This window comes from Microcaecilia unicolor, chromosome 1, assembly GCF_901765095.1.
Source record: "Microcaecilia unicolor chromosome 1, aMicUni1.1, whole genome shotgun sequence".
NCBI lineage: Eukaryota > Metazoa > Chordata > Amphibia > Gymnophiona > Siphonopidae > Microcaecilia > Microcaecilia unicolor.
This window is the reverse complement of record NC_044031.1, coordinates 527,008,708-527,036,697: the sequence shown is the minus strand read 5'-3', so window position 1 is coordinate 527,036,697 and position 27,990 is coordinate 527,008,708. Positions and strand designations below refer to the sequence as shown.

At 41.9% G+C, this 27,990-nt stretch overlaps 1 protein-coding gene across 3 annotated transcripts; it reads left to right on the top strand.

The window, feature by feature from the left end:
* On the top strand, positions 1-27,990 carry ZFAND1 (zinc finger AN1-type containing 1). Of its 3 annotated transcripts, none has more exons than XM_030215973.1 (8): positions 1-64; positions 8,580-8,622; positions 17,402-17,441; positions 18,862-18,989; positions 19,098-19,189; positions 23,652-23,773; positions 25,813-25,968; positions 26,147-27,990. In XM_030215973.1, the coding sequence occupies exons 1-8, from the start codon at positions 49-51 to the stop codon at positions 26,315-26,317; spliced, it is 768 nt and encodes a 255-aa protein (XP_030071833.1). In that variant the 5' UTR covers positions 1-48; the 3' UTR covers positions 26,318-27,990. The 3 variants fall into 3 exon arrangements, with proteins under 3 accessions (XP_030071833.1, XP_030071823.1, XP_030071841.1); XM_030215963.1 differs by lacking the exon at positions 1-64 and adding an exon at positions 244-309; XM_030215981.1 differs by lacking the exons at positions 1-64; positions 8,580-8,622 and adding an exon at positions 258-309.

Below are 27,990 nucleotides of genomic sequence, written 5' to 3'. Positions count from 1 at the left end.
AACTGAGCAGGAAGCTTTCTCCTCCTGTGCTTGTCGCTTTGTGATGACATGACATCACTAAGTGGTAAAAGCTATAAAACTATTAACGTAGAAGTACAACTATATTACGTGCAATATTTTTCCGGCTATAAGAAAGACTTTTCTAATGGTTTCCCCTTGCGAAGAGTTCAAAGTAAAGGCGCGTGTAACTGACTGTGTGTGCGCAAGCGTGGTGGGGTTGTTGTTATTTATTGCGTAGGCTCCGAAGCTGGGCGATGGCGGAACTGGATGTGGGGCAGCACTGTGGAGTAAAGCAATGCGGGCAACTAGGTAATGGCGGGTATTCAACGTGGCTTTAAAGCGCCAAGATTCTGCAGGCTAGTGACTGTTTTTATATAACGCACCAGGCCTGTAGGAGAGGCGCCATCTCTCATTTCTGTTCATTTATGTTTCCCGCAGTTCGTTGCGTTTGTTTTGATTTGGCATTCCCTTCCTACTCCATCCAGGCTAGACTCTTTTGGTAGTTTGTTAATGTCAGGGTTACACCTGTGTATTAAAGGTTTTCTTTTATTTTGTACCAATGAAAAAATATTTAGGATATATATACACTGTGTTAAAAAAAAAAAAAACTATACAAACTTGTTTTCTGCAAAACTTGACAAATTTCAATGAAATCTGGGATATAGTATCCTGATTAAATTTGCAGTAAGCCTACAGCAAATGCTCAACATGGCCTGGCATGTCAAACATGCGTGGGAAACATAAAGGAATCCTGTTCAGAAGAAATGGATCCTCAGGAGCTTAGCCAGATTGGGTGGCGGGGCTGGTGGTTGGGAGGAGGGGATAGTGCTGGGCAGACTTGTACAGTCTGTGCCCTGAAAATGACAGTTACAAATCAAGGTAAGATATACACAAAAAGTAGCACATATGATGAGTTTATCTTGTTGGGCAGACTGGATGGACTGTGCAGGTCTTTTTCTGCCATCATCTACTATGTTACTGTCTTGGAGTCTTTTTGTCCACTGATCAACTGCAGCATTAATGACAGCATGACTCGAGTTGGCCTACCCCTCGGCCAGATGCTGTTTCAACTCAAAAGTGTCGCAAATCAACCTTTCATAAACACACTACTGAGTAAGACCCCAGGGTTCAGGTGTTAAGGGCTACAAGTCCAGTGAAATGAAATCTGGACTCATTCTGTGCAGGATGATTTTATGAGCGCGATGAGCAGCTGCGCTGTCTTGCTGAAACATATAAGTGTTGCCAGTAGTTTCTGTGATTGTAAAACTTCACGATAGTACTCACCATTAAACTTTGCACCTGGGTCAATGAAGAAAAGCATTGTGCATCCCATTTTGGACACTCCAGCGGAGACCATGACTGATTTGTTGAATGTTAAGTATGTACGCAGAAGACAGCAGTAGCAGCAATATCGCAATTCTTTACTGCAGTCTGTGCGTGAAGTTGGTCATTTTGGGTGTTGAGAAAATTTTCATGTTTGAGCCACCTAGATGAAATCAACATCATGTGAGGGGAACTTGTGAAGGAATTGCTTGGACTGTCATACATGGTTAGATGTTGCGCACACCTCCACTTAAGACACCATAGGTCAAAATCACTGTGGATGATTAGAAACACTGTTGGCTGAGAAATGCTGGTCACAAGGATGCACCTAAACTCACAAATTCATTTGTCAAATTAGTTGAGCAACAAATCAGTCATGGTCTCCGCTGGGAGTGTCCAAAATGGGATGCACAATGCTTTTCTTCATTGACCCTGGTGCAAAGTTTAATGGCGAGTACTATCGTGAGGTTTTACAATCTGATCAGGCCCAGCCTGTTTCTCACAATTTCTTCAACACATTCTACGCTTCAGTCTATGAGAATCATAATGTTTCTCAAGATACAAATTTTTAATATGGATCAGATTCTCCTGACTGAAAACTATGGTAACTGCTTAAACTACTACTACTACTACTATTTAGCATTTCTATAGCGCTACAAGGCATACGCAGCGCTGTACAAACATAGAAGAAAGACATCTGCTTGTGTTATGATGATAATCACTAGGTGGTGGTGATGTCATTTTAGATGGGCAAATTTATTCAGGATAATATATCCCAGACTTTATTTTATGCAGAAACAAGCTTTGTATAGGTTTTTTTTTTTTTTAACTTGTGTATATATGGCCCTGTTCTTTCACACCCTTCTCTTCTTGTCCTCCAAGAGATCTGCTCATTACTAAACATTAATAAGTAAAAACAAATGTAAGGTGATGTGATCTCTTGCAGGATTCACACTTCAGGGCCCCCACAGAACACTTATTTATTCTTGGTCCTCTACCTTAATCATGCTGAGTCTGCACATTCTTTGCCAAGGTTTACTCTAGGGGGAAGGGATTTCTCTTCAGGCCCTGGCATAGACGCTGATGGAAACTTTTTTCAGTTTTAACTGAAACTGCCACAGCACCTGTCTGAAAGCTTTTGGCCAAAACTGAAACTGCAGCTGAAACTCATCGCCAAAACCGAAAATTCAAGTTTGGGTGCGTGAATGTGAACCAGTGGGGGCAGTCTGCATCCCTCTGCTAAACTCACAGTCTGTAAGCCAGAATATAATAATTAAAATAAAGACCATATTTTACCTCCAAGCAAAATAGCCTCTGCACACATGGATCGCAGCTAATAACAACTGAAAGTAAAAGCCGGTGATGGGAGGCAGGGATAGTGCTGGGCAGACTTATAGGGTCTGTGCCAGAGCTGGTGGTTGGGAGGCGGGGTTGGTGGTTGGGAGGCGGGGATAGGGCTGGCCAGACTTATACGGCCTGTGCACTGAAGAGGACAGTACAAATAAAAAAGTAGCGCACATGAATTTATCTTCTTGGGCAGACTGGATGGACCGTGCAGGTCTTTTTCTGCCGTCATCTACTATGTTTATAGTGACTGACTTTGAGTTACACTTGGAATAACAGCTAACGTCATAACTCCATAGGCTAATTCCAAATGGGCTTATCGTCACAAATTTACAGCTAAAATTTTAAAGCAAAAGCATTTATTTTGAGCACTTTTACCATCTAAACTAATGTGCAAGATAATAGCTGCATTACTTGCCATCACAGTTAAAAAAAAAAAAAAAATACAAAAAGTATTTCCTCCCCCTGAGTAACTTACAATTCCTGGTTGTTTAGTAGTGTAGTTGGAGCAGAAGCGATGCCTTAGTTCTGGCAGCCATTTTGAGAGCAGAGCTGGAATGGGCAGGAGTAACGAGGGACTGCTCCTGCCCCTGCCCCTGCCCCAACTACACCCCTACACTACCAGGTAGTGTTTCAGTTCTGAGTAGGGCTGTTGATTGGGAGTTGGAGTTGGAAGCAATTTTGGGTGGAGTCAGTAAAAATGTACTGACTCTGACTCCAGCGTCAAAATTTTTAAAAATTATAACACATGTTCATGTTAAATCTATAATTTTGTACTCAGATAATATTTGTCTTTGTTATATTTACCAGTACTTTAGATCCAGAACAAAAAAGTTGAAGCCTAACTTAAACCCCCAGCTCAGTCGGAGTTGAACAGTAGAAAAATAGAGGAGTTGGTGTTGATGGTTTGGTGTACTGACTCCACAGCCCTGATTCTGAGGCTGTACAGCATTCAAGGAAAGCTGTAGAGTTAGTATTAGCTTGGAATAGCAATACAGGAAGTGTTTCAGTATGGGTGTTAACTCGCGTGGAAACCCTTACGTCAGACAGGAGGCTGGCCTTGATGGACCTTTGCTCTTTCCTAGTATGGCAATAATGTAAAATGTGTGTTACTGCAGTCGTTTACTATTCTGCAGCCATACTAAAAAAAAGTTTACCTGTGCGTTGTGCCAGATCCAGGACAGTGTAGAAGGATTGGTTGAGAGGAGTGGGTGTTTAGTCACACCCGCTCTCTCACTCCAACTCAACCACCTTACCCCAAGTCTAACAACCTCCATAAGTACATAAGTATTGCCATACTGGGAAAGACCAAAGGTACATCAAGCCTAGCATCCTGTTTCCAACAGTGGCCAATCCAGGTCACAAATACCTGGCATGATCCCAAAAACGTACAAAACATTTTATACTGCGTATCCCAGAAATAGTGGATTTTCCCCAAGTCTATTTAATAACGGTCTAAGGACTTTTCCTTTAGGAAGCCGTCCAAACCTTTTTTTTAAGTCCGCTAATCTAACCGCCTTTACCACATTCTCTGGCAACAAATTCCAGAGTTTAATTACACGTTGAGTGAAGAAAACCTTTCTCCGATTCGTTTTAAATTTACTACATTGTAGCTTCATCACATGCCCCTTAGTCCTAGTATTTTTGAAAAGCGTAAACAGACGGTTCACATCTACCTGTTCAACTCCCTTTCCCTAACCTGACCTGACGCGACACCCTCCCCTCCCTCATTCCCCAACAGGAAAAAAAAATACTTCTTTGGTGGTCAAGTGGGCCCTCCTGCCCCCTGTCCTGCACAAATGCCCTAGTAGTCTAATGGACTCCCTCCCTCCTCCCCAGATACCCCTCTCCAATTAAAAAAAACTATCCTGGATAACTAATGACTCCCCCTCAAAACCCTTCCTTAAACCTCCTTGTGTCCCCCCTGGACTTGTGTTTCAAAAGAGTCAGGAGCGATACTCACTTGTTCCTACTGTCGCCCTCTTTAAAATGGTTCTCCCTGCCCACACAGTTGGGATGATGATAGATTGGTCCTGCCTGATACATCCCAGGATCAGAGGGGTTGAGGTGGGGCGCCCACTCAACAATGAGAGAAGTATTTTATTTTTTACTCTTAGGGGACCGGGGCGGGAGGAATGTGTCAGGTTGGAGACAGGGAGTGTGGCCAGCTACTAGAGGTGTCAGTAGTGTTTAGTTTTTTTGCTTCACTGTCAACTTTCCTGTCTGTACTTGAGCTGATCGCTGCTCAGGCACTGACAGGAAGGTTGATGTTTATTGATAAGCTGCAGATTACTGCTGTGATTTGTATGATCGTTGACTATTGCATACTGCAGTAATTTTGTTTTCTGTGTGTGGTTACTTTGCGATAGAATGCAGACTCTACCGCAAAGATTTCTGCATGGGCCCCTGTGTCTGTGATTCTTTTAGGCGAAATCAGTCGATAGGATATATACCGCCTCAAGCTTCTTTCTTCTTGGTCCCAACAAATTGAAGGCCAAGCAACTGCTCCACTACTCTGCAGAATAGCAGGCAGATGGGTGGGTAACATCTCTGGCATGATATACTTACTTCCTTGTCACCTATATCAGACCAGTCCAGACTAATGTGTTATGTTGTCCATCCACCAGCGGAAGGAGACAGAGAAAGTAGTTCGCTCTTTAAGGGTATCGTGCAGCCTGGAATGTTCAGTATTTTCTCTGTCTCCTAGCAGATGGTGCAGCTTCTCTGAATGGCTGGCAGTTAGCGCCTGTCCCAGCTTCTTCTGGGTGACAGTGGTGCAGGGGTGTGCTGGTAACCCGTGTTTGGGTTTAAGATGGTACTCAGTGGTCCTGGGTCCTTCATCTGCCAGCTAGGGTGATATCCAGTGGTTCTGGTTCCGGTTCCCTCCCCTCACTTACTTTCCCTGGTGGTCTGTCTATTGGGGCGATGGTTGCTTGTGGCATGGAGCACCTTTATTTGCCCTGTGGGGCTTCTTGTCTTCGGTGGAGGCAAGTATTTCTGGGTTTACTCTGCCTCTGAAGTGAGCTATGATTTCTTTCTGTTCCTTCAGGAGAGCCCGCTTATTTTAGATGTTGAAAAAAAAAAACCCCAAACAGAATTCTCAGCACACTTTCCATTTCTTTTTCCCCTTGCTTTCTGCCTGTTTTTATTGGGGGTCATGGTGCGCTTGTTTTCCTCATAGTGGTAGCTTTTTCTTTTTCTGTGATTTTTGGCAGGCTCTGTGCACATGTTGGACTTAGCGCTGGTGCTCTCTCGAGCTTTCTCGGGGGAAGGAGACTTTTCTCTTGTTCCTGCATTGGCCGCCGTGGTTCTCTCACTTGGCTCTTGGCCTTGCTGGGGGGCATCTGCTCTGGAATTGGACCTTGCGACATGGATCACTTGTTGTGCCAGCTCTGTATGACTCTGGTTTCTGCTGGGACACTGAGTTCCTTCCCCAAATTCGGGGGTAGGTATGGGCATGCTTGGGTCAAACTCGGAATGGCGTGTTGCCTTGTGCTCAATCTCGATGGGCAGGTTTGCAGTTGCCCACGGCCACGCAGGACCTGCGGAGTCCTACACCTTGGCTCAAAGGGCTTGCATGTCTGATGTGTCCTGTATTTTCTTCTAGAGATTCAGAGCATTGTTGCTTGGCTATTCGAAATACTTAACATTCCAGGCGTCACGGTACCCATAAGAGACAAATTGCTTGGAACTACTTTCTCTGTTTCCTTTTGCTGGTGGATGGACATAACCCATTAGTCTGGACTGGTCTGGTATGACTAAAGGAAAGAAAATTATCAGGTAAGAACATAATTTTTCGTTCACACTGGACACAAACTAAAAAGGTTAAAATTCTAGAGCTGAAAGAGGAATGGGCCTCAGAGAAATAGATTGTATAGAGCTACCATGATAGGCCTGCAGGCCTATTTTAACAGCATCAATGGATCCAAACACACAAAAAGTGTTGAAGTATGAGAGCCAAGTGTCTAGAATCCAGTTCCACTGTTTAGCTTGGACAGGCATTTTGATGAGCAGAAAGAATGATGGAGTTTACAGGAATGGAACCAACATAAACAAGGAAAACAAATAGCAAATGCACAAATACAGTGGTAAATATGGAATGGAATTGGGACTTGATATACTGCCTTTCTGTGGATTTTGCAACTACATTGAAAGCGGTTTACATATTCAGGTACTTATTTTTGTACCAGGGGCAATGGAGGGTTAAGTGACTTGCCCAGAGTCACAAGGAGCTGCAGTGGGAATCGAACTCAGTTCGCCAGGATCAGAGTCCACTGCACCAACCACTAGTCTACTCCTCCCAGGAACCATAAATAGATCAAGCCTAGACATATGCATTTATAGTATGTGTAAATGGCTTGGTCTCATGCTCTCTTTTTGTCAAAATATACTTCCCATAGTTTCCAATGTAATAGTACATAAGTAAAAAAAGTAAAAAAAATGCACGTATTAAAAATAAGATAACGCAAAATAAATGTGTAAATTATTGAGAGTTTTAAAATGCCCTGAAAAACAGGAGGAAAAATGGATGGTCTTTAAAAACATTAGTAACGTCCCTAATTTTGGTTAGCGATTGAAAGTTAAGTCTAACTCGCATCTATAACTATTATATTAGAAAATTATTGTAGTCCAGTTTTGGGATTCCTGAACAAGATGGACTCTGTGCTAGGAGCAGAGAGCCCCCACCGAGCTCTTAATACATCTGTGCTAGGAGCAGAGAGCCCCCACCGAGCTCTTAATACAGTGGTCTCCAAGCCTCCCCTAGAGGCATATCTAGCTAATTGGGTTTTCAGGATCACCATAATCATGCCTAAGAGATCCATTGTTAGAAAATGGCCTTGTGTATTCATTATGTCAAACTGAAGAAAAGCTGACTTGCTGCCCCCCCCCCCCCCCCCCACACACACACATAGGAGTAGCCTAAAGCATAGCAGCCAGCTCAGTAGATGCTGAGCACCCCCAATGTTGAGCAGGCACTCCAGGAAGAGGTAATTTGTATTGTGTTTGGCCAAGAATCAGGGAAACAAGACTTCAAATCACGCTGCAGCTCCTGGTCTTGGGTATGTCATTAACCCTCCATTTCCTCAGGTTCAAACTTACCTCCCCTGTTTACAAAGCTGCGCAGCAATGCTGACACAGCCCATTTAAAGTGATTGGGCTATGTCGGCATTACAGCACCGCCAGCTGCTAGCACATCTTTGTAAACAAGGGGGTTAGATTGTAAGCTCTGGGGAGAGGGAAAATACCTACCGTACCTGAATGGGGCTTGCTTTGCATGATAACTGAAAAAAGGCATGAGTTAAATCCACAATCTTGTCCCACCATTTTCAGTGCTGACCATTAAAAATGACATCGGGTTTCAACTGAAGTCACTGACTTAAACTGAACGGGTACCATTTTTTTTTTTAAATGACTGGCAATGAAGATAGAAGAAGGTATTAAAGATAAGTATGAGGAAGCTTGTAGGGTGGGTTAGTGGGGGTTCACAGCTAAGGGAGCCCAGGTATGTGGGTAGAACTTAAAAGTTTATTCATATTTCTGTTGGAAAACCACTTAGCAAAAATAAAATGGTCTATGGCTGTAAAGGTACTATTATATTAAATTATTCAGGGACCATCTTTGTACCATTGAATGACCATCAGTTTAGGATTTCTGAACACTGGCTGAGGGACACAAGCAGGCCTAGTTTTTGGGATGTCTGCAGCTAATATTGTTTCTATTTTGTTATTCTTGATCCAAGAATAGAATTATTTACAGGTGGTTACTGGAAAACTAAGTGGTTGTGACCATTGAAGCTTGTAGTTGAGAACACTAGGTCCAGAACCCCAGCTCAGGAACCAATGCTTAAAAAAATATTTAAGTGATTCTGCCTTAAATGTTGAAAAATGATAAAATCTGCCTTTTCATTTCAGATTTTCTTCCATTTGTGTGCAGTTACTGTTCAGGAATATTTTGGTAAGAAGAAATATTGCATTGTGGATCAAAGTTTCAGTGTACTAAAGTTAATGTATGTATTATGATGCTTCTCATAGGGTTAAGGTATATGGGGGAGGGGGAGAGAATTAAGGGGATCCTTCTACTGTGCTGCAGCAAAAACTGGCCTTAGCGCTCCCTTGCTTGAGTTTCCCCCAAGCGCTATGGCCATTTTTACCACAGCAGTAAAACGGATATTTTTCCAGTAACGGCCATGTGCTAATATTCAGTACTATAAAAATATATATCTTGCTCTGAAAGGTTGAGAAAGGCAACCTTGTCTAATAGCATATACAGTGGTGGAAATAAGTATTTGATCCCTTGCTGATTTTGTAAGTTTGCCCACTGACAAAGACATGAGCAGCCCATAATTGAAGGGTAGGTTATTGGTAACAGTGAGAGATAGCACATCACAAATTAAATCCGGAAAATCACATTGTGGAAAGTATATGAATTTATTTGCATTCTGCAGAGGGAAATAAGTATTTAATCCCTCTGGCAAACAAGACCTAATACTTGGTGGCAAAACCCTTGTTGGCAAGCACAGCGGTCAGACGTCTTCTGTAGTTGATGATGAGGTTTGCACACATGTCAGGAGGAATTTTGGTCCACTCCTCTTTGCAGATCATCTCTAAATCATTAAGAGTTCTGGGCTGTCGCTTGGCAACTCGCAGCTTCAGCTCCCTCCATAAGTTTTCAATGGGATTAAGGTCTGGTGACTGGCTAGGCCACTCCATGACCCTAATGTGCTTCTTCCTGAGCCACTCCTTTGTTGCCTTGGCTGTATGTTTTGGGTCATTGTCGTGCTGGAAGACCCAGCCACGACCCATTTTTAAGGCCCTGGCGGAGGGAAGGAGGTTGTCACTCAGAATTGTACGGTACATGGCCCCATCCATTCTCCCATTGATGCTGTGAAGTAGTCCTGTGCCCTTAGCAGAGAAACACCCCCAAAACATAACATTTCCACCTCCATGCTTGACAGTGGGGACGGTGTTCTTTGGGTCATAGGCAGCATTTCTCTTCCTCCAAACACGGCGAGTTGAGTTCATGCCAAAGAGCTCAATTTTTGTCTCATCTGACCACAGCACCTTCTCCCAATCACTCTCGGCATCATCCAGGTGTTCACTGGCAAACTTCAGACGGGCCGTCACATGTGCCTTCCGGAGCAGGGGGACCTTGCGGGCACTGCAGGATTGCAATCCGTTATGTCGTAATGTGTTACCAATGGTTTTCGTGGTGACAGTGGTCCCAGCTGCCTTGAGATCATTGACAAGTTCCCCCCTTGTAGTTGTAGGCTGATTTCTAACCTTCCTCATGATCAAGGATACCCCACAAGGTGAGATTTTGCGTAGAGCCCCAGATCTTTGTCGATTGACAGTCATTTTGTACTTCTTCCATTTTCTTACTATGGCACCAACAGTTGTCTCCTTCTCGCCCAGCGTCTTACTGATGGTTTTGTAGCCCATTCCAGCCTTGTGCAGGTGTATGATCTTGTCCCTGACATCCTTAGACAGCTCCTTGCTCTTGGCCATTTTGTAGAGGTTAGAGTCTGACTGATTCACTGAGTCTGTGGACAGGTGTCTTTCATACAGGTGACCATTGCCGACAGCTGTCTGTCATGCAGGTAACGAGTTGATTTGGAGCATCTACCTGGTCTGTAGGGGCCAGATCTCTTACTGGTTGGTGGGGGATCAAATACTTATTTCCCTCTGCAGAATGCAAATAAATTCATATACTTTCCACAATGTGATTTTCCGGATTTAATTTGTGATGTGCTATCTCTCACTGTTACCAATAACCTACCCTTCAATTATGGGCTGCTCATGTCTTTGTCAGTGGGCAAACTTACAAAATCAGCAAGGGATCAAATACTTATTTCCACCACTGTATACTTAAATAATTAAGCCTCAACTGCCTTGGGGAAAGTCATAGACTTTTACAATATCCAACCCCAACGGGGCTATCTCTCATTAGCTTAAAAGAGGACTGCAAAAACTGAAGTGGAAAACAATTCTAAAGTGAAAAATAAATAGAGAAAAAGCCACTGCAGAAAAAAACAGTCACTCTTAGTAGCAAATAAAAAATATAAACTCAAAAGTTGCCCTTACTCAAGTTTATATTTTTTGTTTGCTACTGAGAGTGACTGTTTTTTCTCTATTTATTTTTCACTTTAGAGTTGTTTTCCACTGCGGTTTTTGCAGTCCTCTTTTAAGCTAATGAGAGAGAGCCAAATTAAATCTTACCACATTGCCATTTCTTTTTTCGGCCTTTTTACCCACTGCGATAAAAAGGGCCTCAGTGTGTGGCAAAAATGGCCCCCACTGCTAGTGCAGGGCTCTTTTTACCGCAGCTTGGTAAAGGGACCCCTTAGTATTTATTTGCTTTATTTCATTTACAATAATGTGGCTGCCCTGTGAGATTAATTTGAAGTAGGATTTTGCGGTGATAGCAGCAGCTCTTAATACTTTATAAGATTTTGTTAGTGTTTTAGCTTTGATTCATTAACAGTAATATGTACCAACATTAGGTAAAACATCTACCTTAAAAATGTCTTCTATTTAGAATAAATTCCAAACATGGTATATGGATGTTGTACTCTTAGAGGCATTTTTAGGATGTGAGCCTTGGTTACATTTAATTTTCTGGAGCTCTGCTTTCTTTGTGGCTTTTAGTAATAAGCTCCTGTTGCAAGGGCTGCATTTAAAGGTTATTAAATTATATCCTGTGGATGGTTACGTCTATGGTTGCAAAATAGAACTGAACTATCCTAGTTTAAAAGCAGAACCATTACAGTGCCACTTATTTGTGCAATATTTATTTTATTCTTGAGGAGACGGTGGTGTTTCTAGCTTTTGAAAATTGCTTCTATGTAACCACACCCAATGCTGTGAAATTGGGAGAGAAGGGGAAACGCACTGTTTATTTTTGGCTGATGGGGCCTGATTTTTTTCTTCTGGCTGTGCTTCTCAGTTCTGGGCTTCCTCAGACATCCACACTATACTAGCATGCATATCCACCTACCCTATATCACCCCTAGCCACATGAACACACACTCGCCCCAGCTTCAGTAATGCATACACACCTACTGCCTTTAAAACTATGTGCCATTGAATTACCTGTCTTGTTCATATGATGTGGGGGGTGGGGCAGTTGGTTGCACAGGCCTCAGCACGCCAGAGTCAGGATGGCAGCAGTGAGAGTGTTAGAGAGGGTACTAGTCAGTGGTGGTGAAAGTCTCCAGGAGCTGTGGCAATGAACATTGTACCAAAATGAAGGGGAAATGATGAACCCTGGCTCCATGGCTCCTGTAGTTACATTAATGAAGGCTCAAGATATCTATGACATTGGACTTTTGCTGATGACATGGTAAGCTGCGGGCATAGGTATCATTGTTTCCTCTGCATGGGCAGACTGGTTAAAAACATAAGAGTAGCCATACCGGGTCAGATCAATGGTCCATCTAGCCCAGTATCCTGTTTTCCAAACAGTGGCCAAGCCAGGTCACAAGTACCTGGCAGAAACCCAAATTGTGGCAACATTCCATACTGCAAATCCCAGGGCAAGCAGTTGCGTCCCATGTCTGCCTTAATAGCAGACTATGGACTTTTCCTCCAGAAATTTGTCCACACACAAACTACACTGTAGACAGTAGAAAACTCTGCAAGAATCAGGAGGAACAGCGTCAAGTTACAATGGCTGCTGGGTGTAATACACTCACCCGACAGTCCCGAGATAAGTGCGCTCTCAATGAAGTATTCTAGTTGACAAGCTAACAAGCTATTTATTACATGTTATAGATATGTATGAGTATTATTATGACGTACTGAGTATTGTACTTGTAAATGAGTGCTTTTCATAGATGTTAGGACATAAGAAATGGTATAAATGGGAGATAGACATTTCTATTGTTAATAATGTTTTTTACGGAGTTTTCTACTGTCCACAGTGTATAGTTTATGTGAGTACAAGTGTATATCTATCTATCTATCTATCTATATATATAAGCACTGGGTGTGCTTATATACAGCAATGAAAAATTAAACATCAAAAACAAGGAGATTTTCAATGATTGAGAAACTTATCCACCCTCTAAGAATAGCCTTTTACTTTAGGGTTGGCATTCTGCTTGGGGGAGTTATTTCTCCTGATGTTTCTTTGGATATATTTAATACTTTTTACATTATTTGATATATCCATATACATACACTGTTCTCAGTTGATTTGGAATTGAGGAAGTCCCTTATGTCCTTTAATATATTTGGTATTTTGTATCCTGGTTTGTTATTATTTGATCATTAGTATGCCAGTGGTCTTATTTGGAATTATATATTATAGTTTGGTTTACCCTAAGGACATAAAGCACATCCAAATGTCTTTCTGTTTTGTGATTTCAGAAGGACTATTCCAACTTTACCCTTGCTTCATCACTCAGTTGTCTGTCAGTGTGTGTGTGTGTCTGCACTGCTTTCTTCCTACTTCTAGCAGATCTGATTTATACTATCACCCTAACCACACTACCATTCCAACATTGCAAACATTTGAGAGCGAGTACTAACGTGGCTATGATCCTCTTTATCCATGCCAGACCAGTCTAGACCAGCGAGATTTGCCCTCCTCCCAGGAGGTAGAAACGGAGCAAATCGGCTCACTACTACTACTACTATAAATCATTTCTATAGCGCTACCAGTCGTACGCAGCGCTTCACAATTGAACATGAAGAAAAGACAGTCCCTGCTCAAAAGAGCTTACAATCTAAATCAGGACAGACAGGACCAATAAGGATAAGGGTAGGACAGACAGAAGGACACATAGGGAAAGGGGACTATTGAAGAGAGGAAGACAAGATAAAGGTTATGAGCAAGTGACAAGTTAGGAGTCAAAAGCAGCATCAAACAGGTAGGCCTTTAGCCCGGATTTGAAGGCGGCCAGGGATGGAGCTAGACGTAACGGCTCAGGAAGCCTATTCACATTTATATAGGCTGGTGCTGCTAGGAAGCGAAGCAGGATGCTTGTGTGGCAAGAGGCAGAAGGGCCTTCTAATTGGCTGGCTTGCTTGTTACACCCATTCAAAACCCAACATTATCTGTACAAAATAGCAAAAAAACTTGTCAGCCATAGAGATTTTCATTTGGTTGCCTGTGTGCCAAAATGTGTACCTTTAAATGCTGATTGTGCCATTACGCATTACCGGCAAGCACCACCGCAGGCAGACCAGTGTCCTTCATGGCTAGCTATGCTGCGGGTAGGCCAGTGTCCCTCTCTACAGACTGACCTGTAAGCAGAGCATGTAGTGGTGCAGGTTGTGCTGTGTTATGACAGTGTTCATCACTTTTGATCATGTTCCAGTAAGGCTAACACTCCCTTTTCTTTGCGCTAAGGGTAAGCCAGCAGTCATCGCTTCTTCCTGCGATGGTTGTAGGCTAGTGCCTTTCACAGCTCTGTACTCTAGCTTAATACCAGCACTCATCGCTGGAGGCATCTTCCATCACTGCTGCCTGCTCTAGAGTGAAACTAGTGTGTGTTGATGCCTGTGACAGCTGCTGTGGAATCTGCACTACTTGCACGAATCTAGCACCCTTCACCACCGCTGGCACTAGAATAAGATTAAAATGCATCATTACTATCCACGCTAAAACCATAACATTTGATTGGCAAGCTTTTATCAGGACTGTCTGTGCTTGTTAAGGGCTAGTGCTCTTCATGGTCACTCACATTAGGTGCAGCCCAGTGCTTTTCATGGCTGACAGTGTTAGCAGAAAACAGTGCTGAACTTTTACAGCATATGAGCTTGAGGCCAATATTCATCCCTGAGCCAGAACTCATCACTCCATGTCTGGTGGGTTCCAGCACATATTAATGTCACAGATGCTAGGTAGAACCAGTGCTCTTTGCCGGCAGTGTTAAAGGCCAACATTTGGAATGGCATTAGAAGCAGGCCAGTGTTTGACTGGACGTTGTCAATATTGAAGATGCTGGGAGAGGGCAGCACTTATAAATGCAGGTTACCTTAGGGGCAATTAAACACCGATTGATGCGGATAGCATTCAGGGTAGTTAAACACTTATCACTGCCCTGGGTATAGGTCAGGCATACTGATCTGGTTGTTTGGGTGGGCTGTAGTATTTGCTAACTAGTGTCGAGGTGTAATAGCAGCACTGTCATTGATAAGTATTGCTGCTGATGACTACTGAGCTGGATAAAGGGAGGGTTTATTGTTCCTGATAGTCAAGGATCCATCCTGGCTATTTACCAATAGCCATTAGTGGCTGAGAGCTAAAAAAAAAAAAAAACCAGAAAATGTTGGTAGATAAATACCATATGGCCTATTCAGTCTGCCCATCCATTCCATTAACTATCCCTTCTTCTCCCTTAGAGATCGTGTGTACTTGTCCCAGGCTTTCTTGAATTCAGATACAGTTTTTATCTCTACCACCTCCACCAGGAGGCCATTCCACAAATTCATCAACCCTTTCCCTGAAGAAATATTTTCTCAAGTTACTTCTGAGTTTGTCCCCTTTCACCTTCTTCCTATGCTCCCTCATTCCACATTTTGCTTTCAATTGAAAGGGATTCGCTTCCTGTGCATTTTTGTAATGTATTTAAAAATCTCTATCTTGTCTCCCCCCCTCCTGCCTTTCTTCCAAAGTATACATGTTGACATCTTTAAGCATGTACCCATACGCTTTTTGCTGCTGACCATTTTAGTAGCCGCCTTCGTACCAACTCCATTGTGTTTATTTCTTTTTAAGGTGTTTGTCTCCGGAATTGTACATAGTACTTGAAATGAGATCATACCAAGAACTATCACCTCCGTTTTCCAGCTGGCCATTTCTCTCCCTGTGCAACCAAGCATCTTTTTACTGTCAACATTTCTACCTGCTCGGCCACATTAAGATAATGTAAATATGATCACTCCCAAGTATCTTCTTTCATGCTCAGGAAGTTGTTCTTCACTCCCTATAATGTTCCATAATCTGGCTTTTGCAGCCCAAATGCATGACCCAGTACTTTTTAGCATTAAATCTTAGCTGCTAAATTCTAGGCCATTCCTCAAGCTTCACTAGCTCCCTCCTCATGTTAATTCACACCATGCCCTGGTGTTCACCCATCCAGCTTGGGTGATGCTTTCCCCTGGTTTGGCACGGTGAAGAAGAAAGTAACATAGTAGATGACGGCAGAAAAAGACCTGCATGGTCCATCCAGTCTGCCCAACAAGATAACTCATATGTGCTACTTTTTGTGTATACCCTACTTTGATTTGTACCTGTGCTCTTCAGGGCACAGACCGTATAAGTCTGCCCAGCACTATCCCCGCCTCCCAACCACCAGCCCCGCCTCCCGATCTTGACTAAGCTCCTGAGGATCCATTCCTTCTGCACAGGATTCCTTTATGCTTATCCCACGCATGTTTGAATTCCGTTACCGTTTTCATTTCCACCACCTCCCGTGGGAGGGTATTCCAAGCATCCACTACTCTCTCCGTGGAAAAATACTTCCTGACATTTTTCTTGAGTCTGCCCCCCTTCAATCTCATTTCATGTCATGTCCTCTCGTTCTACCGCCTTCCCATCTCCGGAAAAGGTTCGTTTGCGGATTAATACCTTTCAAATATTTGAACGTCTGTATCATATCACCCCTGTTTCTCCTTTCCTCCAGAGTATACATATTTAGTTCAGCAAGTCTCTCCTCATACGTCTTGTAACGCAAATCCCATACCATTCTTGTAGCTTTTCTTTGCATCGCTTCAATTCTTTTTACATCCTTAACAAGATACGGCCTCCAAAACTGAACACAATACTCCAGGTGGGGCCTCACTAACGACTTATATAGGGGCATCAACACCCCCTTTCTTCTGCTGGTCACACCTCTCTCTATACAGCCTAACAACCTTCTAGCTACGGCCACCGCCTTGTCACACTGTTTCGTCGCCTTCAAATCCTCAGATACTATCACCCCAAGATCCCTCTCTCCATCCTTACCTATCAGACTCTCCCCGCCTAACACATACGTCTCCTGTGGATTTCTATTCCCTAAGTGCATCGCTTTGCATTTCTTCGCATTGATTATTATGCTTTACCTGATAGCTGTCTTTCCGTGTGTTCTGCTAGACCAGTCCAGAATAATCTGTCCTAGTGTTTCAAGTAGAGTATAGATGTTTAAAAAAAAAAGTGGGGAGGGGGGATAATGTATTAGCATGAGTAGTTTGTTGTATTAATGATGACTTTTTAAATTACAGGAAAAGGAAGCTTGCACAATATCATACTGATCTGCTTCCTTGTTGCACCAGCATATCTGTATCTATATATAGAGAAGATGAGCAGATCTGCTCTATCTGCCCCTCCTTAGGGGAGGGCAAATCCCACTATTCTGGCAGGAATCAAGGAGCAACAGATATTAGGCAAAGCATAACTGTCCTTTATTTCCAAATGTTATCAGTAGAAATCAAACAAAATAAAACATGGAAAAGAAAATAAGATGATACCTTTTTTATTGGACATAACTTAATACATTTCTTGATTAGCTTTCGAAGGTTGCCCTTCTTCGTCAGATCGGAAATAAGCAAATGTGGTAGCAGATAGTATATATGAGTGAGACATCCAAGCCTTACTTTGACAGTCTGACAGGGTAGGAGGGTGGGGGTGGGTAGGAGCTATGCATGGGGACATCAAAGCAAATGTTTCCAAATGTTTAAATCGACTGCATTTGCCCTTGCTTCACAGCTGCGACTTACTAATGGTGAACCTTTTTGTTTTTCCTAAGTCTTGAACACAGAAGCAGGGCTTCTCACAGTTGTCCAGAGGTAAGTTAATATCCTTCTTAAAATCTGTAGACTGTTTAAATGCATTTTAATAACAAATGTAAGGACATTTAGTGCAGTAGCCAGGCTAGACGGGTTCAAAGTGGAGAAAATATGGTTACATATGGTTAACTCTGAATAAAGGGTTCATGGTACAGTAAAAGTCTGTTCTAATAGAACTGGTTGCCCAACAGAGCAGCAAAAGAGAAAAACTGGACAAGAAAGATATTCAGACTTAAGAGGATTTGGACTTTTTAAAAAATTCAGTAACTCCCCTTTTTCAACGCAGGGTGAGTTAAAAATTCAGGTCCTTGCACGAGACAACTTGCAATCCTTATAACTGAGGTAATGAGAATGAAGTGACTTGGTTTATGACCTATGGAACTTTGTAAGTGAGTGCTTTGAAAATGTGCCCCAAGGAGTATTTGTGGAAGAAGCAGGATCTGAACCTGGTTCTCTGCCCTCTGCTCTAACTGCTAGGCCATGTTATGGAGGTTTACGCATAGGCATAGTTGCTCACCTAATTTTGCAGAATAGTGAGCTTTGTGGTAAAATATGTTCACTGAAAAGGGATGACTTGTGATTAGAGAATTCTGTATCTTTTTTCCTTATTTAGCTCCTCAAAGCCCTTAGAGAAAGATTGCTTTGCTGACTTTTATTTTTCTGCTGAAGTGCCAACTTTGGATCCAGCATCAGGACTTTCCATTGGAGTCCTGACCATATCACTAGGAACAGGATAGCAGAAAGAAGCCAAAAGCAGAGATTAAATCAAAATCTAATTATAAAAGTTATCATAATCTATGGAGTGAATTGACTTCAGATGATCAGGAAACTGCTTGTTCACACTTGTAAAAGTGACAAAGAGAGTGGAGTGTCATTTTTCAGATGTGAAATCACGTTCAAGAATTTTCACTGTTTCGTTTCTGTAGGCATTCTTTAAAAAAAAAAAAAAAAAGACGGCAACTTGTCTGTCCTCTCCTCACCCCAACTCCCTAGCCCTTTTTTTGTTATTGTTGATCTCAGAAACATGACAAAATCATCTCACTACTCCAACAGAAATATAAAACCCAGTGGTCCTGATGTGCCATATGGATAAATCAAGGACAAGTGGGGAAAAAAACTAGCATAAGGCAACCAGTCTGTCTGTGAAGGAAAAAAATCATTACTGTAATTAACGACTTCAATATAGCAAGGACACAGCGCAGTGATGTCTGTTTGTATTATTTGTTTAGATATGTTATTATTATTGTGATGATTTCTTTTTATTGTGTATGTTGATTTTGTATCCCGCTCTGGATAAGAGCGATTTATAAATGATAATAAATGAAATGAAATAAAACATGATAGGGAAGAAACAGTCATTTTTCTGTGTGCTTTGGTAATTCATGCAATTGTTGCTTTCACTTTTTTTTTAATTCTTCAGGATAGCACAAGAAATGAAATTGTGAAGTTAGAAGGACACACGGTTCATCCGTGTACATTTAACAGCTGTGATGCGAAGGAGCTGGTGTTGCTTTTCTGTTCCTTTTGTGACAAACCCTTTTGTCTCAGGTGAGCAGAGTTCTTTAGAGTGTCTCACAGAGTGATACGGACACCAGTAAGTTTCTGTTTTGTGAGTTCTTGACTAATTGGTACTGTGTAATGTTAAATTGGTTCTAGGCATCGCCACCAGTCAGACCATAAGTGTGAGAAACTGGAGTGCCCAAAGCCTCGTATGGCTGCCACTAAACAGCTTGTTCAGGAGATTGTAGGCAAGTGTTACACAGCATTTACATCTTACAACAAGAAAAGGTTCGGGGGGCAACAAATGATTAAGGGGATACAACTCTTCTTATTAGGATAAACCGAAGGTCCATCTAATCCAGTATCCTGTTTCCAACAATGGCCAATGCAGGTCCAAGTACCTGGCAAGATCCCAGAACAAAGAACAGATTTTATGAGGCTTATTCTAGAAATAAGTAGTAGTTTTTTTCCAAGTTCATCTTAATAAAGGCTTATGGACTTTTCTTTTAGGAAATTATCCAAATCTTTTTTATACTCTGCTAAGCCAGCTGCTTTTACTACATTCTCTGGCAGCAAATGCCAGAGTTTATATGTTGAGTGAAGAAATATTCACCAAGGACAACCTGCTCTCATGTTCTTATATCCGTGTCGTCCGGTCCGGCTTTTATGCCTAAGTAAAGAAATAGAGATTTGTGAAGCGTGAGCAATTCTCCACCGTGCATGTGCGAGTGCCTTCCCGCCCGCCTCGAGAACACGGTTCCCTCGGTTTCTTTTTCTCCGTGTAAAGAGAGGCTGTGCTTTTTCAGTGTCTTCACTAGTCTCGTTTTATTGAGCTTTTGAATGCCTTCAACCTTCTTCTTATGCTTTTTCACCTTATTTCTAAAAAAAAAAAAAAAGTCCCTTAATTTTTTCTTAGTTTCTTGTGCCTGTGTGTTTCCTTTATTTTTTGATGTGGGCTGCCTTTAGGCCCTGACTCTGGTCGGGAACTCCTTTTTTCGTGCCTTGGCCCCTTTTTCAGGCACCATCGAGTCATTTGATTTGGCCGGCGAGGTCTTCCCATCTATGTCCACAAAGACTGTGGCTTCAAATGTTGTACCGGGTCAACCGGACCATCTCGGGAAAAGACACCCATTCTTGGTGTCTTCAGTGTATTGGGCCCAACCATAGTCCTGCTAACTGTGTTCTCTGCCTTTGTATGAAGAAGAGAACCCAGGTTTCCCGAGAGGCTCAATGCAAAAAGATTTTTGGAGCCAGGATCCTTCTTCCATTTTCTGAAGGATTTTCTTTTAGTTCTGGTACTTTCCTTCACCTCACTTTTTAACTTTGCTGGCTGTTGTTTGCCTTCCATCCTCTTTTTTTTAATAATGGAATACATTTGGTCTGGGCTTCCAGGATGATATTTTTGAATAGCATCCATGCCTGATTAAAATTTTTGACCTTTGCAGCTGTTTCTGTAATTTTTGTTTTTACCATTCTCCTCATCATAGACTCCATTATGAAAGTTAAATGCTAATGTACAGTGGTGGAAATAAGTATTTGATCCCTTGCTGATTTTGTAAGTTTGCCCACTGACAAAGACATGAGCAGCCCATAATTGAAGGGTAGGTTATTGGTAACAGTGAGAGATAGCACATCACAAATTAAATCCGGAAAATCACATTGTGGAAAGTATATGAATTTATTTGCATTCTGCAGAGGGAAATAAGTATTTGATCCCCCACCAACCAGTAAGAGATCTGGCCCCTACAGACCAGGTAGATGCTCCAAATCAACTCGTTACCTGCATGACAGACAGCTGTCGGCAATGGTCACCTGTATGAAAGACACCTGTCCACAGACTCAGTGAATCAGTCAGACTCTAACCTCTACAAAATGGCCAAGAGCAAGGAGCTGTCTAAGGATGTCAGGGACAAGATCATACACCTGCACAAGGCTGGAATGGGCTACAAAACCATCAGTAAGACGCTGGGCGAGAAGGAGACAACTGTTGGTGCCATAGTAAGAAAATGGAAGAAGTACAAAATGACTGTCAATCGACAAAGATCTGGGGCTCCACGCAAAATCTCACCTCGTGGGGTATCCTTGATCATGAGGAAGGTTAGAAATCAGCCTACAACTACAAGGGGGGAACTTGTCAATGATCTCAAGGCAGCTGGGACCACTGTCACCACGAAAACCATTGGTAACACATTACGACATAACGGATTGCAATCCTGCAGTGCCCGCAAGGTCCCCCTGCTCCGGAAGGCACATGTGACGGCCCGTCTGAAGTTTGCCAGTGAACACCTGGATGATGCCGAGAGTGATTGGGAGAAGGTGCTGTGGTCAGATGAGACAAAAATTGAGCTCTTTGGCATGAACTCAACTCGCCGTGTTTGGAGGAAGAGAAATGCTGCCTATGACCCAAAGAACACCGTCCCCACTGTCAAGCATGGAGGTGGAAATGTTATGTTTTGGGGGTGTTTCTCTGCTAAGGGCACAGGACTACTTCACCGCATCAATGGGAGAATGGATGGGGCCATGTACCGTACAATTCTGAGTGACAACCTCCTTCCCTCCGCCAGGGCCTTAAAAATGGGTCGTGGCTGGGTCTTCCAGCACGACAATGACCCAAAACATACAGCCAAGGCAACAAAGGAGTGGCTCAGGAAGAAGCACATTAGGGTCATGGAGTGGCCTAGCCAGTCACCAGACCTTAATCCCATTGAAAACTTATGGAGGGAGCTGAAGCTGCGAGTTGCCAAGCGACAGCCCAGAACTCTTAATGATTTAGAGATGATCTGCAAAGAGGAGTGGACCAAAATTCCTCCTGACATGTGTGCAAACCTCATCATCAACTACAGAAGACGTCTGACCGCTGTGCTTGCCAACAAGGGTTTTGCCACCAAGTATTAGGTCTTGTTTGCCAGAGGGATTAAATACTTATTTCCCTCTGCAGAATGCAAATAAATTCATATACTTTCCACAATGTGATTTTCCGGATTTAATTTGTGATGTGCTATCTCTCACTGTTACCAATAACCTACCCTTCAATTATGGGCTGCTCATGTCTTTGTCAGTGGGCAAACTTACAAAATCAGCAAGGGATCAAATACTTATTTCCACCACTGTATTAGATTTCCTGTGTGTACTTACTCCAGAGATTATATCAAATCTGATCATGTTACGATCACTGTTATCAGGTGGCCTTAGCACCATTATCTCCTGCACCAGATCATGCGTGCCACTGAGGGCTAGGTCTAGATTTGTTCCCCATCTGGTTGATTCTTGGACCAGCTGTTCCATAAAGCATTTATTGATTTCATCAAGGAATTTTACCTCCCTAGCATTCCCTGATGTTACATTTACCCAGTCAATACTGGGATAATTGAAATCACGCATTATGACTGTTACCCAGTTTGTTAGCCTCCCTAATTTCTGCTAACATTTCTGCATTGGTCTGCTCATCCTGGCCAGGTGGACAGTAGTACACTCCTATCACTATCCTTTTCCCCTGTACACATGGATTTTCTATCCATAGGGATTCCAAGATGTGTTTTATGTCGTGCAGAATTTTTTTAGTCTATTTGATTCAAGGCCCTCCTTAATGTATAATGCTATCCCTCCACCAATTTGATCTACCCTATCACTGCGATATAATTTGTTCCCTGGTATGACAGTGTCTTATTGGTTATCTTCCTTCAACCAGGTCTCAGAGATGTCTATTATATCTATTTTTTGGTTTTGTGCAATATATTCTAACTCTTCCATACTAGTTCTTAGGCTTCTAGCATTTGCATACAGACATTTCAAACAATGTTGTTCCTATTTACAGTTTGCTCAGCAGATGACAATGATAATTTACAGTCTTGAAAATCCGTCTGCTCTTATTGGAAGACACCTGGTCTACTATGATCTCTATTTCAATCTTGCTATTAGGATGCCCTATATTCCCCAGGATACCTTGTTCCAAACCATGCACTTTTGAGCGACTGTTGACCTTCCCTCTAAATAGATTAAGGCTCTTCAGTTTGGACAAAAGACAGCTGGGAAGGGGATATGACAATAGCTTATAAAATCATGAGTGAGTTGAAATGGTGAATTCTCCAAGGACAAAGAGGCCATATTCTCACAAGTGGGTGACATCATCCACGTCGCCTGGTGCGGAGCACTTTTAAAGCATAATTGACTTTAAGAGCATCTAGCATCCCCACTGCACATGAGCGAGTGCCTTCCCGTGTGCCACAAGAGTGCGGAACCAGCAGTCTCTCTTTATCTGCCTAGAGGAGAGAACACACTGTCCTGTGCTCCTGGTGTGCGAGTTGATTTTTCAAGCTTTTTGGTGATAAATAGATCTACTTTATGGGATCAGATGGGTACTTGTAACTCAGACTTGCCAATGTCAGAGACAGGATTTTAGTCTAACTTAGCTTGGCTTTTCTTATGTTTGATCTGTTTCTTAAAGCCTTCAGCATTTATAGTCAGAGCAGAAATTGGGACAGAAGACATTGCAGATGAGGACCACTTGCTGCTCTGACTGTTTCTGGTTGTAAATAGCAGGTAAATTGCAAGTAAACCTGTTGAAATCCACACCTGCTCTTGAATAATTAAAACAAGTCACAAAGTTTATGCATGGATTTTCATGAATATGTACAGCATGACTGCAGAACCAGCCCTTGATGTAAAATGCTGGTGCTGATGCATTACTTTCTGAACGTCTCTTTTTCTTAGAATCCAAAAAAGGTAGCCCAGGAGCCAGAGGACGAAAGGGAGCCAAATCCAGTGAAACTGCAGCAAGAGTTGCACTGATGAAGCTGAAGCTACATGCACTGGGGGAGAAATCTCTGCCACAGGTTAGTTTTAGTGGTCTTTCTCCTTACAAAGGGCTTCATGTGCTGAAATATGAACGGTGTCCTTTAGCAGAGTTTACCAGTTGGAAGGTATTATTCCTGCCTCAGCAAGAGGCCTCATTCTGAGAATCTTAAAGCTGTGTTTTATGGACTTAGGACTAAATTCTATAAATGGTGCGCAAAAAACTACAAACGGCAGTTAGCATCATTTATAGAATAGCACTTGAAACTGGGAATCACAAGTACATTTAGGAACAACCGTTTACACCACTGAAAACTTGGTGTAAATCCCCACGTGTAAATTAGGCATTGATCCCCGATCCACCCATGACCCTCCCATGGCTAAGTGAGTAAATTTAAATTAAATCCAATTAGTACCAATAATTGCTTGTTAAGCCAATTGGCACTAATTGACTTGCTATTCAGTTAAATTGGGTGTGAACTCAAATTTGCAATTTTTAATGACTTTTATAGAATTTGGGGGTTAATGTACTTGTTTAGTTTGGTTTCTTATAGATCTTTAAATCGGAGCCGGCTCAAGGGGAGCTAGCTTTTGCTTTTGCATTTCCACCTTGGGGCCAGTCTTTTTTTTATTGTCATTTCATTATATGTTTCCAGTTGGCTTAGCCTAGTTTCTACCCCCTTCTCTTGTCAGTTTTCTACTAAGTCCTTTTACAGGATACAGTTTCTTTTTCTTTACTCTCCCTGTCTTTCCCTTCTTCCCTTACATATCTGTCTCTGACATTGATCCTTTAGTTTTCTGTTTTTTCATCCATGCCTTTTTACCTACTTATAATTAGACTTCATTCCTCGTTGTCCCCTCCACTCTAGTCTTCTTTTTATGTTTTACTAGCTTTCCTACTTTTGCCTCCAAAGAATTCCTACATTCCCTCTTGCCCCCACTATTTAGTCCTCTTTCTACCATCTGCACTCATCCCCTCACCATCCTCATCTTCCCTCCTCTATCACACATCCCCTTTCCAGCTCTAGTCCCTTTCTTATGATTAGCCCCTCTTTAGGCTCTCATTCCCTCTTTTACCTCCCCCATTTCCATCTTCTCTCACCTTTTTCTAAGACCTGCCCTACATCAACTTTGGCAATTCAAAACGTTGTTCTGTTTGTAAAAAAGAAAGTGCACCTTTTGGGGAGGAAAATAAAGCAGATTTCCTCTTATTTTGGGGTTTTCTGCTGGCTTCCATGTTCCTGGTTGTGTTGCAGGAATGCTGGGTGCCTTGAGACGTCCACCAAATATAAAACAGTCACAGGAAAGGAACATCTCCTGTTGGACTCTAGATAGCCACATTAGAGGAGATGCCAGTACATTCTTACATAGTTATTGTCTTTTCCTTCTTTGGATATATGGCACTGTGTAGCCTTCAAAAGCATTTCACAACAGCCAAAGTTTGTGACTCAGCAAAATTAAGTGCTCTTTCATTAGTTTTGATAATGTACCGTAAAAGCAGGTGTTATGTACTTCTAGATTTTTTTTTTTTTTGTCCATAATCGCCCTCAGTCTCTGCCTCTGCCATTCTTCCCTAAACAGTCATGCGTGAAAGGCATTGCTGATTGGCCAGTGTAGGCTGTAGCTGCCACTGTAGTGGCCATCGTCTTTCCTCCCTTCTTGGGCCTCAGTGCATCATCTACGTGGCACATCCAGTCCTGACCAACACAATTGGTTGTGAGACCAAACCTGCATTCTCCATGCCACAGCGCATACTATTCAAAGGCAGTATTATGGAACATTTGTAAATTAGACTTTTGGATAAGATGTGCAAACATCAACAGTGCTTGGCCTGTTCCTTTAATATTAATCTGACCATAACAAAATACATTGACAAGCCAAGGAGAACTGTGCCATTTAGCTGGATGCCTGACAAGTCTGTGTTACCTATGTAATTTTGGTAAAGCTAGACAAATTTTGTTCACCGTTAGATCTTTTTTTTTTGCAAATGAAACTATGTTCATGGTTCCACTTTATTTTTTTTTTTAATTGACAGTCCCTAGTTGCGTAGAAGTTTTGACTTTTTACTTTCTTGTTACAGTCAGAAAGAATTTACTTTCAAGTATTCTTACCGAAGGAGAGCAAAGAGAGAAGCATGCCCATGTTCTTCTGCAATAAGTGGAGTATTGGCAAAGTAGTAGACTTCGCAGCTTCCCTGGCAAATCTCAAAAACGACAACAATAAATCCACTGCAAAGGTAAATTTTGTTTTCAAGTGGTTCACTTTATACACATATGGATCTGATTTACTAAGCTTTATTTCTTTATAAACACAAAATTGGGGGGTGGGGGCAGCCTTGGTGGATCAGTACTTTTAAAGGACTTTATCATTTGTTCTGCATCTAAATTAGATAAAGATCTGTGTTTGTTTTTCAGAAATTGCGACTGTGCCACATGACATCGGGGGAAGCTTTGCCACTGGACCACACTTTGGAAAGCTGGGTATCAAGTGCCGAATCCCCCCTCTACAATGGCGGGAATATAATTTTAGAGTATCTGGATAATGACTGCACAGCCTTAACTGATATCAGTGCTTACTTAGTTTAAACCACTGCAATATGAGCAGCTAAGTCGCTGCTGCTGGAGCTCTGCAGAGATGCACAGCAGAAATATTGAGAAGATAGAAAATAGTGATCAACTTATTTTTATTAGGTTTTGAGAGAAAATCCCAGCTTTTGTGACAGATTTCTCTCCTCTCTCTGTGAAGTGCTTTTGGTTTTCAAGAAATAAGCCTATTTCCTTCCAACCTTTAATTCAAAACACACTTTATTCAGGTTTATGACTCCACTGTCTCTTTGGAAGTTGTATTAGACAATAAGATCTCCTTTGCACCACGCATTTCCCATATCATTCAGCCGTCATTTGAAACATTGAGGAGAACCAGCTCATCATGTTGGTTCTTGGATCAAAGAGCTACAAAGACATTGTCTTAGGACATAAATTGCTTTGATTACTGTAACTTATTCATGGCTGGCACCCCTCAATATCAAATGAAATGGCTTCAAATTATTTAAAATATCGCTTTTAAGCTACTTTATGACACAAAAAAATTGAATCATGTTACCTCTCTACAATGCAAACATTGGCTTCTGATAGTGTCCTGTTTGAAATTTAAGATCTTGTTAGCCACATCATGCCTGATTATACAGTCATTTCAAGTTATTTCATGCGGTTCTGATTCCATATTTTCCAGCACTTATACTTCCATCATCGCAGGCTAACTTACTAACTATCCCTTCACATACGAAACTCAAGACTAGACAGCTCTGGAAGTACTGTCTGTAGCTGTCTAGCCCCTAAGTTATGAAGTGCACTCCCTAGTGAGCTTAGACTGGAAAGCTGTTCTAAGTTTAAAATGGGTATTAAAACTTGGTGATTCCAGAAATGTGAGTTACACTGATTAGTGCCTGATATGTTTTTGATTTGTTTTTTTGAGCTGCAGGAAACAAATTTTCCTGTCCTACCTTGTGTATCTTTGTTACCTTGTGTCTTTGGGGTGAAAGCGATAGTATAACAATTCCATCCCATCTTTTGTTTTGTTTCTTTGTCTTGTGAGTCCTTTTTAATATGTATATTTATAAACTGCGTTAATAGTTCCACTAAAGGTGGTATCCCAAATTCTGCAAAATAAATAAAGGAACAAAAAACCTAATAATCTGTGGTACTATGACCGTTCTGCTTATCACCTGCCGGGGCTGTTCCCATTGTGAGTAAAAACGTAAGACCGTTTAAGACACATAAGATGGCAATCTTTTTCTAAATTGTGATAATCCTTGCAAGCAGATACCTATTTTCTTCCCAAATACCATTCTTTGTTCATTCAATTATCTTGAATGTTAGATGTAACCATGTGGGCGTCGGGTGATACAACCTATGGTTTGGTCCAGCACTAAGAAACATATGTTTGATGCCATCTTGAGTTTTGTGTTTTCTAAAAAGAAGAGTGTTTTGATAATAGAGTTTATTTTAATTTGCTAGTATTGTTCTCACTGGGTGGTGGTCTTTGATAGGGGACCAGTGACTAAACAGAGGTCTAATAGAGGTCTGGACTTGAAATAGATACAAGACCTTTAAGAGGTTCTATGACCTTTTAAAGACATTTGCTCTGTTGTCGCTTTACATTACATGAAATTAATAATAGTTGGTCTTAGCACCACAGATTATGCTTCTTATTTTTTTGCTTCTTTATGATGTAAGTGTTTGGGAAACTTGATGTTTTT

Excerpts from the sequence above, each read along its gene's own strand:
- ZFAND1 (XM_030215963.1), top strand. The coding sequence starts at position 255 with ATGGCGGAACTGGATGTGGGGCAGCACTGTGGAGTAAAGCAATGCGGG. Across the intron at positions 310-8,579 it reads AAAGCAATGCGGGCAACTAG|ATTTTCTTCCATTTGTGTGC; the intron begins GTAATGGCGGGT and ends TTTTCATTTCAG. Across the intron at positions 25,969-26,146 it reads ACAATAAATCCACTGCAAAG|AAATTGCGACTGTGCCACAT; the intron begins GTAAATTTTGTT and ends TTTGTTTTTCAG.